Source organism: Epinephelus moara, chromosome 10, assembly GCF_006386435.1.
Source record: "Epinephelus moara isolate mb chromosome 10, YSFRI_EMoa_1.0, whole genome shotgun sequence".
Taxonomy (NCBI): domain Eukaryota; kingdom Metazoa; phylum Chordata; class Actinopteri; order Perciformes; family Serranidae; genus Epinephelus; species Epinephelus moara.
Window position 1 is genome coordinate 4,291,426 of NC_065515.1, and position 12,964 is coordinate 4,304,389.

Here is a 12,964-nt window from a genome sequence, read left to right on the forward strand (position 1 = left end):
AGTCAGTTTGACATCCTGGATATATCCTTCAAACACAGACTGTAGACCCCTCTGTCTGCTTCTCTCTGGAATCACTCTTTCATTTCTCCAATAATATGCTGATATTTCTTCAGGGAGTGCAGTTAGTTACAGTGTGGGCTCTATGCTTACTGCGACTGGCAAAGCGAAAGGTCAATTATGCATAACTTTAAGCCTTAATAAAATGTAACCTGGTGGGTAATATTAAAATTCATCCCCGTACGGTTGTCATGAAGGGATTAATTAGCTTCAGAGACCAAAACAGTATTTTGTGCCACGCTGTTAATATGTTTATTTCTGCTGTTAAGTTGGGACTTTTAACATGGGGGTCTATGGGGATCAACTCACTTTTGGAGCCTGCGTTGGCTTCATATTTCAGCCCCTGAGTTTGACACTTGGAAGGAATTCTAATTACTTTCGGGATTGCCTGACTTTTCTTCCAGCATCACCATGTGGTTGAAATTTGTGTTTCAGAGTTTGAGGGACTGCTGTAATATTTTATACACATTGATATTTCCTCAGGAAGAACTGTAATCACTTATGTGATCCCCTGACTTCTCACATGGCGCCACCATCAGGTTAAATGTTTTTGCGACATGCTTCTTTTTTTATGACAAAATACCTGCAAAACGAATGGCATTCCCATCAGCCTCAGCTGTACTTTGTGTTTAGTGCTACTAAGCAACTTGCTAACATGGTAAACATTGTTATTGTGATCATGTTATCATGCTGATGGTAGCATTTAGCTCAAAACACCACTGCAAGTACAGCCCAGGCCTCCATGAAAGCAGGTCAGCCTTGCCTACAATTTTCCCCAGTGACCACTTGTGGTACTGCAGCCAAATAAAATCCCAGAGCACCTCGAATTGCAAACAAGGTCAACTATGATTCTTTCTATTGTAAACTTTTCATCTATGACGGTTTTATATTTGTAAATAAATTTGTATTTCCTCGAGCCGAGAGAAGTGATTTAAAAATCTGTGACAACATGTCGTCACAATGTGAAGTCTGTGGGCTGAGCGGGAGAAACACCACTGTGCATATTCAGTGAGCCACATACTGCGGAAGTAAACCTGGAGGGCTAAGAACTTTTTAGGTGTATGCAGCAGGCGTGCTATTGGACTGAATAAGCATCATCTTGGGGTCCAGTATCTAGATATTATTACACATCTGTGGTGCAGCCTCACAGAGCTGCTGGCATGACTGTAGTCTACGTTTGTGGTGTGATTTTTGCATCAATGTGATGAAACATCTTCATTTGCTGGATCATTCGAAAACAGACATTCTGTCCATAAACACTTCCTCCACTGATTTTCCAGAAAAAGTACATCATCAATACAATATCACAATTTAAAATCTCATATACAGCCTTAGGGGGTTTTATGTACACTGCCATCCCTTATTGAATATTATTTGTCTGCTGCTGTGTCTGACAGTGCTACTGGGCTTGTGGCCAACACCGTGACACACCGCAGGCTCATCACTGTTTGTCTTTGTGTTTACATACACATTATAGTACTAATGCAATTTCACTACTTAACGCCTGAAAGAATTCCAAGTTCAGTATCCAAATGAATTACTATGAGCTTTAAGTTTACCAGCCATGGGAACCTCAGGAGGGTAGAGGCTCCTGCACTGTGCGGGTAGCTAAATTTATTCCAAATATTTTATAAACTCTTTATATAGGATTTGTTTTGAAGAGTCTGGAGGCTTCACTGGGGCTGGAGAAGCAAACATAGCAGGTTAGAGGAGAGCCAGGGCCTGCAAAGAATGCTGGAGGCTCCATATCCAGTTGTGTGTGGACACTGGAGGACAGATGACAGTTAGCACTTGGCTGTGGGCACGGACCCGCAGACCTCCTGCTCTCCCTGCAGACCTTCCTGACTCTACTCTGACTGGCCATGACTGCCACTCCAGCCCCGGTTGCCTCCAACATGCTCAGCAGGTCCTGGCTTGACTCTCAGCTGTCTCGTTCTATCCCGCAGCCCCTTAACAGCCTCCAGCAGGCCCCACTGACCCAGGCTGTGCTCTGCTCCTCTGCTAGAGAAGCAGTGGGACAATGGGAGGTGGCGGGGCCGGGGGCCATGCTCACAGCCAAGGGCCCTGTATTGGCTTTCCTCCAGTATCCACACACCCCTGGATGTGGATCAGTGGACGTGTCATTTTTACCAGGGATTTCGTGCCCCTTGCTCTAAGAACGTTTGTCCGGTTGATTGGATAAACAGCATTTTGTGCTCGAGCCAATCACAGCACAGTAGAGCTGGACTGTAGCTGGACTAATACGCAAGTCCCTCCCTACTTGGCCCACTGGCGAGCTAATTGCCCCTGCCCTGCACTGTGCTCATAGGGTGGTTACCGTTGACAACGCGTAACGCCAACCCTCCAGTTCCCTCCAGGTTAACACTGTTAGCTCTGTCAGCACTGTTGCCATTGTTAGCACTGTTGGTGTTGCTAGTAGCGCTTTTAGCACCGCTAGCGTGGCTAGTGCTGAGAGCTGCCGCCATTTTGGCTAAGCCACTTGCATGTTTGCTTGTGATGTCAGAGGTGAGAGCATAGATCTATAATACTACCTAGATAACAGATGGCGCCCTTTCAGTCCTGTGGAGCTGCTCGCCTGGCGTATACGGCAAAAAGATTTTTAGCTTCAGGGTTTAATTCTGTGATTTATGGCCCACCTGCAAGTTCCCACTCGCCTTATAGACTCTACATTATGACTTCACAGATTTTAAGTAGTTTTTCTCAGCTTGAAGAAAGTTTTAGCAACATAAAACCTCCATGGATCAAAAAATCAGAATATAAAGATTCATAACTGACCTTGTTGCAGTTTGAGGTTTCCTGGCAACATTTTTTATAGACGTCTCTTTTACAGTAGCCCTTTTTAAACAGGAATTATGCAAATTTGCAGGAAAGCCCAATCAGTCTTCTTACAGCATTGGCAGTATAAAAACAAAATCGGGGAGAGCAGCAAAATGCCGCCTGCCTACTTTTGTTTANGGGCACGCAATTCCTTGTCTCCCCAGTTGCTCATCTTTACAGTGTCTGTCAGGTTTGTGTTTCCCTCTTGCTACTAGCTGCTCGCTACTTCCTGTTATCAGCTGTTTCCTGGCTCAACGGCCCAACATTTGCGGAAAATCTGGCAGTGTAAAAGGGGCTAATGAGGGCCTATGTGGAAAATGCTTTTTGGGCCCCAGGGGAATTTTTTGCTGCAATACCGTGAGTGGCCACTGGTAAAAATTGGAAGCAAGGCTTAATGGCGTTCCAGGGGACCTGAGTGAGAGCCACGTGCAGGCAATCCTGGGTGTAGCCACAGTAACACAGCAGCATTGTGGGTAACGTAGGGTTAACGTTTTGTTGTTTCGTCGCTGCACCAACTTGTTAAGTACTTGTTAGTGCAGCAATTAATCATGGCTCCTTAAAAAAATTAGTTACAGACCTGTAGATTATATATTTATTCATACACCTTATGTGCAGTTTCTTTTAGCATAAATGTACTGAATTCATTATTTTTAATACTTTGCAATTGTTTCATAACTCCTCAAATTTTACATATTTTTCATATACTTGTGTACTGTTTTCAAATAAAAAAAGATTTGTTTTTAATTTATTTGTTGATCTCTATTGTGTGTCTGTATGTGTGTATAGGTGTGTGTGTGTGTGTGTGTATTCAGTAATGAGCAGCTTGGGATTTGATGGTTGCATTGGGAGCGCCACAAACAAAGTGTGTTTAAAGCCACCAAAATTCTGGGGCCGGCCCTGTCAAGTGCTGTATAAATAAAGTTTTACATCATTACAGAATTGATGTTCAGGGTTGGCACTTGTGAGCTAAAAATGGTGCCATCTATTTTTCTTCCTGCAGGGATGTAATCTATCCACCGAATCCTTCCATTACAATCAAATCCATTGAATCACACACAAAGAAAACCCATCTGACAGCTTATAATCACTGCACTCCACTGAGCTGCTTTCATAAGGAGGTGTGAAATGTGCTGCTGCTTTCTTATGAAACATGCTCTGTTTTTATGTATTACTCTTAAAAAAATAAAAATAAAAAAAAAATCACTATATGTGAGGGTCAGATTATCCTGTTGATTACAGTATTTATAGTCTGCACTTTTTTTAAAGGGTCAGGTCACTCAAATCACAAAGAATATTTAATATAATATATACATATATTTTCTTACTCTGCCCTCAGTTACACTCTAAAAACTCAACATTAACGTGACTTTGCAGAAACAATGCATGGTTACTATGGAGGACGTGAAATCACTCACGTACCAATAAATAAATAAATCTGAGAATAAATGTTTAAAAAATACAGGAATAAATAAAATAAATAAAAAATAATAAATGTCTAAATAAATACAGTAAAAAATAAATAAATCAATAAATAAATCTGGGAATGACATTTAAAAAGTTGTAACTAAATCTAGATATAAATTAATACAACTCCAAATAGATAAATAAATAAATTAATAAATGTAGAAATAAATGCAAAATAAATAAATGCATGAATAGATAAATTAAATAATGAATCAATAAATATATGTTGAAATAAACAGATTAATGGCTGAAGAATTATTTTAATAAAATTTCATAAATATACAGGGCATATATAAATAAATAATATGTCCTGTTTATATATAAACTTTTATTAATATAATTCCATGCATTAATCTATTTATTTCCATATTTATTTGAAAATGTATTTCTTAATTTATTTATGTTTTCATGTATAAAAGGACATATATAAATATCAATATTTCAATAAAGATTGGAATCATCAGGGGGTCCCAACCTCTGCATTTATTGACACATTTATTTCCATTTTTATTTTCAGCACTTATTCCTCATTTTATGCATTTATTCCTGCATATATTTATACATTTATTCATCAATACTTTTGTCATTTTTCGTCCCACATAGGTTACATTATCTATAGATATCAAAGCAAACTTTGAGTTTTTGAATGTGGTTTAAATACCAATCACCTCTGTTTCATTGGATTGGCAGCAGAACTGAATATCTCCAAATATGGGCACATAAAACTCAAAACAAAAGACATAACTTATTTATAATTTGAGTGAACTGATTCGATATGATAACCTGTGTTCTGCTGTGGGTTGCTGAGAGTAAAACCCTGATAACTGATGATGTAATAGACAAAAACCCACGTAACAGCTGCTGCAGGCTTTCAAACAGAACAAATAAATCTGCCCTGGGCAAGCTGACACTTACCCCTTCCTGTTTGGAGAGGAGGCTGAGACACACACTGAGACTGGAGCTGGTCTCGCTGGACAGCTCACAGATTTCTTGCAATTTCTGCGGTATGGCAGATGGAAACCCTGAGGGGACAAACACATCAATCAGCGACTGTCGGCACAATGTAATAAGTGAAATGAAAAAAAGTCAAACAAGCTGCTGAGAAATCAGACAAAGCATTATGTTCAAGTTGGGTTTTTTTTCATGCTTGTAGGAAAGCTATAAACAACAAGCAGAGCGAACCTCTAATGACACAGATGTTGCAGATTCTTAATTATGAGGATTATGGCATTATTCCATCAATACGCTGCGTTTAAATCTGCTTGATGATGCTTGTAATTGTGATCACAAGTTTTTCATTTCCATTCTTGAATCATTCTCATCCATTACATCTAATACAATATGTATAAAAAAATATTAATTGACAAAGAAATAACAGCGTTTACTTTCTGCCAGCCCGTCATTTTTCAGCATGCTGAGCAAAGCTTCCACTTCTTTTTCCAGTTTCCTCTGACTGGTCTCTGCTGCCTGGTGTCAGAGAGATGAGAGGAGACTACAGATGAACAAGAGCAGCGTAGGGTGGGAGGACTCTGCAGCCAAAAACACTACGGACCATTATTCTGACATGTTAATCATGGATTTTTTTTGTTTACAGCCACCTGTAGTGAGTCTGTTAGTGCCCCGAGTGACATCACTTCCTCCTCTTCCTCCTCCTCGCTGCCCTGCTCTTGGGAGCAGTAGTGTGTGCTGTAAGCCGAGTGCTCCTCCAGAGCGTCCAGCCAAGCCTGGGAGACAAACACAGATTTTTCTTTGTTCATCATGAAAGTGGAACACGTCATTGATGTATTTATAAAGCATGGCCTTGGAGTTACAAACTTCTACTTGTGATTTGTGTGGTTTTGAGATATTGACATTTAAAGTTTCACATCCTGGATAGTAAAACTTCCCATGTTTTTGTGTCAAAGTGACAAATGGAGAGAACAATTTTAAAAACTGGTCCAGTATTGAGCAAGAGTGCTGCAGCTGACCGCTGTGAGAAGCTGCTATGTAACAATCAGGGCATCTGTGCACCGTCAATTTATGTCCACTTAAAATGTTTGCCACCGACAGGCTCGCATTATTGTTTCAAGTGTCCGACAACATTTTGGAAACCATTCCTACAGAGATAGATCTTTGTGTGAAGAGTCGAATCCTTTTTGTTTAACCAGAAACAGCCCAGAAATCACTATCACCAAACCCATCAGACTCCTTTTAAATAAACTGGGTGAATCAATGATACATTTAAATCAAACCAGAGTTGGTGATTGTTGGAACACTGGAGAGACAAACTAAACTAAACTAAACTAAACTTATTTTAATGGAGTCTGGTGGGTTTTGTGATAGTGATTTCAGGGTTGTGATTAAATAAAAAGGATTTTACTCTTTAACAAAAAGGTTTTTCTCTGTAGGGATTCTTTCCGAAATGCTGTCAGACACTTAGAAGAAGATCTGAGCATGTCAGTGGCAAAAACAAGACTTTTTACTTGATGTAAATTAACAGTGCACAGTTGCCCTTAAACCTTAAACCCACGTCAGACCAAAGAATTATGACGAGACGAGTTGAAACAGGCAACTACCTGAAATGTGCTGTTCTACAACGTTCTAAAAACCTGCTGGTTGACATCAATGTAACTAGATGAGATGGTGTATCATCTCTATGCAACAACTCTCTGTACTTCTGTTCTAATTTGCAGCTTTTCAAACTTATTTTGTGGCTGAATATAAATTGTGACTTCTTAAAATATGAATGAGGATAGTGACAGGTAGATACTGGCCATGGTTGCATTTGTAGAAGCGAGGAAATGGTGAAAAACAGAAACAAAACGAGCATCAGATGGACTGTGTTCATAATAAATACACCACAATAATATAAAGAATGTGTGTGTGTGGGCATAAGCACATACAGCGAGCAGCAGCAGCAGCAGCAGCAGCAGCAGCGATGCAGCATTCTACACTGGCACATGAGGTCAGAAACAGAGGGCTTGGCTGGGACGGAGCACCTGCAGCAGCAAGCAAACACATCGTCTGCGGCCACTCTGACTTCACCAGCGGACTTTACTACAAGCCGATTGGCTGTAGAAACAGGTGACGTGCTTTACGCTCTAAAACCAGCCGCCAGCGATTTGACCTTTGACCAGCTGAGTTGCAGGTGACACCATCAGCCGGCTTGAGTCGAGCTCAGACCGACCAGTTCACTAGTGTTGTGTCGTTCGCGAACGAATCGTTCAAAAGAACGAATCTGTTGAGTGAACATACTGAACTGAATCACTTCTGGAACTGATTCGTTCATTTCTCAGTTCAGTTGAGCTCAGCAGCGAACGTGCAGGCTGGGAGTGGAACTGCCGATTCGGTCAGTGCAAACCATGACTCACTCGCGAGTCGCGAGGCAGCCAAGGTGCAGGGAGGGACTGCCTACCGCGTGACGAATCATTCGGTGAACGAATCACTCGGTGAACGAATCACTCGGTGAACGACGTAACCCTGATCCCTGCGTGATTCAAATCATTTCTTCTCAGTGATACACTGGGACCGTTTTCTCCAAGCTAACGACTAATGTAGCCAGGAATCAAGCCACATGAACACAATCACACACCTCCCCATTGTTTTAACAGACTTAGATTCCAGATAAACAAACATAAAACGTTAAGCTGGCCAGTAATGAGACTCACCAGTGCAGGGCAGACGCAGCAGTAGCAGCAGCAGCAGCAGCAGCAGCAGCTCAGCCATGTATCAGTTCAGTGAGTCGGACTACGCAGTACAGTCAGGGCTCCTCCTGCCAAGCACTGAACGATTCAGTGAACGAATCTTTTGAACAAATCCTTTTAATGAACTGATTCTAGTGATTCAGTAACATTTAAAGAACTGCTTCACCCATCACTACAGTTCACATTGTAGTGTGCTCACACATATTGGTTGTGATGCGTCTTTATCAGCTGATCTGTCAACGTGTCACAACCACCACCAACTGACACTTCTGAGGAAGGCAGAAGTTTCCGCTGAAACATGTCAACGTATGTAACATCCTTACATGTCTGAGATAAAAGAACAACTAACGTCATTACCAGAAACTAAAGACATAATGAACACCATTGAACTATAACTTCCAAAAACTGTTGTCTTCATTTGTCACTTAGACATAAAAACATGTGAAAATAAGGTCCAGGTTATAAAAATTCTGAAGTCACCCTTAAATAACTCATCTTCTGCTTAGAGTCATGAAGCTCTATCTGCTAAGACGTAACAGAAGGCAGAGCTGTTTTTAGTCTTTTGGACCGAGTCCTACCTCATGTCCTTGTTTGTAACGTGACTTGCAAGTCAAAAACAAAGTTTTTCCGGTCTGTCAAAGCTTAGCGTGAACATTACAACAGCACAGTGGAAAAAAATCTATACTTTTTTAATGAAAACAGGGCATTTGACATCCTGCTGCAGGTAATAAATCAAAGCATCTGTATGTGAGCAAAAAGGCCCATAATGACTTTCTATCTGTTTGGAACATTGTGGTGTTTCCTGTTTCTGACCTGAACACAAGACCCTGATTTTAATGTGACTACGCTGCCTGATAATGATCACTTAAGCTTTTAAGCAAAAGCTATAAATATCAGGTGGCACAGTGCACGAGGAGGAGGCACTTAAAACTGCATTACAGGTATAAAAATAACTAGAAGTTACTTCAGACTCTGACTTTGGTAATTTGTCATTAACATTACAAAGATCAGTTGAGATGGAGGGTCATACAGGTTTGTGTCATAAAAAAATAAACATTAAATTCAAAGCACTGAAAGGCAAATCAGGAGGAAAACAGGCGACGTGCTGGATATGAAGAGCGACTCATGAATAGATTAAATTAATTTTATACTGAAAGGCTAGTTTCCCCTCATCTGAATTTAGAGATCTTTACATTTTATTCTGGTGCCAGCAGCTGCAGCTGAGGTTATGGATACATGGCACACATCCTCGTTATTAATTATGCATGACAGCTTGGCGGAGCTCCAAAGGACAAAACTACACATAATATTGCATTTTTCAATATTTATAAGTTACCGAGTCAAGTCTCAGATTTTTTGCCTTCAAGTCTCAGTTTAGTCTGACAGCAGATGAGCTCAAATTAAAGCCCAAGTCATAATTTTTGCGACTTGAGTCCTAGTCTCAAGTGTACAGCTCTGACAGACAGCAATGATGATTTTTACACCAAAAAAACAAAAATGAGAAAGCAGTTATTTACTAGCAGAGGTGTGGACTGGAGTCACACGACTGGGACAGATTTGATGACAGGTGCCTGCCAGGATTGATCTGGACATCATCTGATGTCCGACAGATGTCTTCCTGAAACCTGATGCAGGTCTGACAACAAATTCTGACACCTGAGAATGTCCTAAAATGGACACCGTATGCCTGTCTTGACCTACGACTCAAGTGCAAAGACTGGAGACTAACCTGTGACTCGCAAAACAATGACTTAGTCCTACCTCTGATTGCTTGAGGTTATTACGATGTGAGATATTTGGGCACGTACAACTTAGCTACGTGTTCAAATTTAGACCCAAAAAACACTGAGTCCTATCACTGAGCTGATAACATAGCGTTTTACTAAGAATGCAAAATGAAACAGAGGCTTCACAGGCAGAACCCTCGAGACCCAAGTTAGAGACTGATATTGGAGATAAAGCCTTTTTTCCTTCTTCAGATTTTAGGGCTTTTAATGCATTTAAAAAATAGGCCACACAGAATGTTAACAGGAGGCAGAGGAATAATTAAACGTACTTTTCTCGCTGCCTCCGGGTCGCTCTTAGTTGATACTTTGAAGTGGTGCACGCTGTCATCGAAGCACTTGAGGGTAAAAAAGCAGCTGTCTTTGGCTCGGATCTGGAAACAAAAACATCAAAAACATTCCCTTGTGCAAAAGTTAAACTCACACAAATTCAACACAACTGAAAAAAATGGAGTGTAATTTTTAAATGTCGTCTTACCAAACACTGAGCATGTGTGAGGGACTTACAGCCTTGCCTCCTGACATTGGCAGCTGCATCTGACCTTCACATAAGAGAGAAAGAGTCGATATTTTTCTCGCGCAGCACAACTTTTTTGACAGATGACACATTTTCAATGGAGGTATAGCAGACAGACTCCTCTCTATATTTTCTTTTTTACTCATTTATCTGTCACGTCCAGCACCTTTCTAATCAAAAGTGAGTAGTGCTTCCATTTATCTGGTGCCGAGATCTTAGCACACCTGATTCAAGGAGCACAGCCAAGCTGAGAGATGGCACCTACTGTTTTGAGTACCAGGACAAAACCCCATCCTGGAGGACGACCCAGTGGGAGCCCCAGCCGAAAAATCTGGAGCTCTGTGGGATGAAACACAAGAGGAGAATCAGTTGTCTGATTTTCACTGATTTCTGTTATTGTTCAGTCCTTTCTGATTCATCTGGCGGCTGACACAAAGTGCAGCACCTCCAGAAAGCACAGAACATTAAATCTGAAAACACTCATGCTGCATTTAGAAACATTTCAAATCACGCTGCGTTTAGAAACACATTTCAGATGCTAATAACACAAACAGAAAAGATGGGATACACAAACATGAGCTATGTCTGGGTTTGTTTCCTGACTGATTAGCTCAGCAGGGAGTGAAAATAAAGTCAATGTTTAGGGTTTTCCAACGCTGCAGTCATGTGTCACAGAAGTTTCTAACTTTTAAACAGCTCTCACATCGACAGTGTTGTTTTCAGGTCACAGCAGACAGCAGCCATTAAATCTCCAAAAACCAAATCTATGCTAGCACAGTTAGCATCTAACGTTAGCTAGTGAACTTAGCGGAGCATTTAGGAGCTAAAGAGGCCCAAGAGCAAAAAAGGGCTCAAGAAGAGAGTCATTATTGGACAAACATTCATCAGCTGGACACAAACACAAATCCAAATGAATGACAACGTCGCTCTGTAGGTACAGATCTGTCAGATGTGTCATAAAGCTAGTGTGTGCTAACACGTTAGCCATGTCCACTAAAAGTCACTAACCACTTTCCACTGCCCCTAAATGACCAAAAAAAAACTTAACCTTTAATACTGACAATAATACTAACTTAAAGAAGCCCATTTCCATGAGATCTTGATCCTGTCATTATATAAACTTTCTTGAAATAATGTATCTCAAAATAATGACGAACTTTCCCAAAATATTGATATCTCAAAACAAGGAGTAGTGTCTCAAAATAATAATAAAATGGCTAAAAATAATAGCCTTCTTATCTAAAAACACTGACTTAACATTTGAGAATAATGAGAAACAATGTTAAAGGAACTATATGTAAGAAATCTAAAGCAAATAGTCATAAAATCCTCCTAATATGTCACAGAGACTAAGGAATAATGTTCATATAACATACTGATCTCACCGACAACAATAGTACAGCCAGAATATGTCACATTTAAAAAAAAAATTACGGTCCGCAAATCATGTTTATGTTTTGAATTTGTGTTTTGGCCTGTTGCGCCACCCACCGCCGTCTACCTGTCACACAGTCAGTAGAGTCGCAGCATCAGTTACAGTTACGACTGAGCTACAGCAGCACGGCAAGCAGCATTAGCAGTGTCCCGCTACATAGCATTAGCAGCCGGCTCCTCCTCAGCTGTATCCCAGCAGCAGCGTTAGCAGCAGAGAAGCCGGACTTGCTCGAACGGTCCGCTGGAAAACCGAAGATCAAGGACGTGGCGACGCAGCCCTGCCACGGCAGCCGCTCGTGGGCAAACAAATCAGTCTCCAGCGTGCCGCTGTCCAGCAACCTCCAATCTGTAGGAGAGGGGGGGCGGACACGACTCGCGGCAGTATTTTGAATTTGAGTGCAGTAACCATTTTGGCCACATTCTTACATACAGCACCTTTAAGTTGTTATTTTGAGAAAGTTTCTCATCATTTTGAGCTAATAACTTATTATTAAGATGCTTGGTCATTTATTTCGAGATAAGTAAGTTATTATTTCAAGATAGTTTCGTATTATTTTGAGCTAATAACTTGTTAGTTTGAGATGCTAGGTCATTTTTTTGACATAAGTCATTTTTGAGTAAGTGTCTTGTTATTTTCAGGTACTAACTAATTATTTTAAGGTTCTTTGTCATTTATTTTAAGATAGGTAAGTTATTATTAAGGGTATTTTTAGGTGCGAAGACATTTTTTTCTCCGTTAAAGGTTTTTTTGGGGGAGTTTTTCCTTATCCGCTGTGAGGATCCTAAGGACAGAGGGATGTCGTATGCTGTAAAGCGCTCTGAGGCAAATTGTGATTTGTGAAATTGGGCTTTAGAAAAAAAAATTGATTGATTATTTTGAGATTAGTCATTGTTTTGAGAAAGTTCCTCATTATTTGGAGATACTAAGTCAACAATTTAAGATACGTTAATAATTATTCTGAGATACCAACTCATTACTTTGATTATTTTGAGATAATAACTCATTATTTAGAGATAAATAAGTTGCTATTTTGAGATACGTTCTCATTATTTTAAGCTAATAACATTATTCTGAGATGCTTAGTCATTTAAGTAAGTTATTATTTTTGAGCAAGTTTCTTATTATTTTCAGGTATTTTAAGGTACTAGTCTCATGTTTAAGATAAGTATGTTGTTATTTTTGAGATAAGTAAGTTATTAATTTGAGT

At 40.1% G+C, this 12,964-nt stretch overlaps 1 protein-coding gene across 3 annotated transcripts in view; it reads right to left on the reverse strand.

Annotated features, from left to right (window-relative positions):
- The window catches only part of osbpl1a (oxysterol binding protein-like 1A), a 49,791-nt gene that overhangs the window by 26,315 nt on the left and 10,512 nt on the right, over positions 1-12,964 (reverse strand). For all 3 annotated transcript variants that reach the window (XM_050055044.1, XM_050055043.1, XM_050055045.1), the window contains 6 exons: positions 10,588-10,661; positions 10,284-10,347; positions 10,078-10,179; positions 5,937-6,062; positions 5,724-5,805; positions 5,254-5,360 (listed from right to left, as the gene is read on the reverse strand). In XM_050055044.1, the coding sequence (XP_049911001.1) occupies positions 5,254-5,360; positions 5,724-5,805; positions 5,937-6,062; positions 10,078-10,179; positions 10,284-10,347; positions 10,588-10,661 (555 nt within the window). The remainder of the gene's footprint in view (positions 1-5,253; positions 5,361-5,723; positions 5,806-5,936; positions 6,063-10,077; positions 10,180-10,283; positions 10,348-10,587; positions 10,662-12,964) is intronic.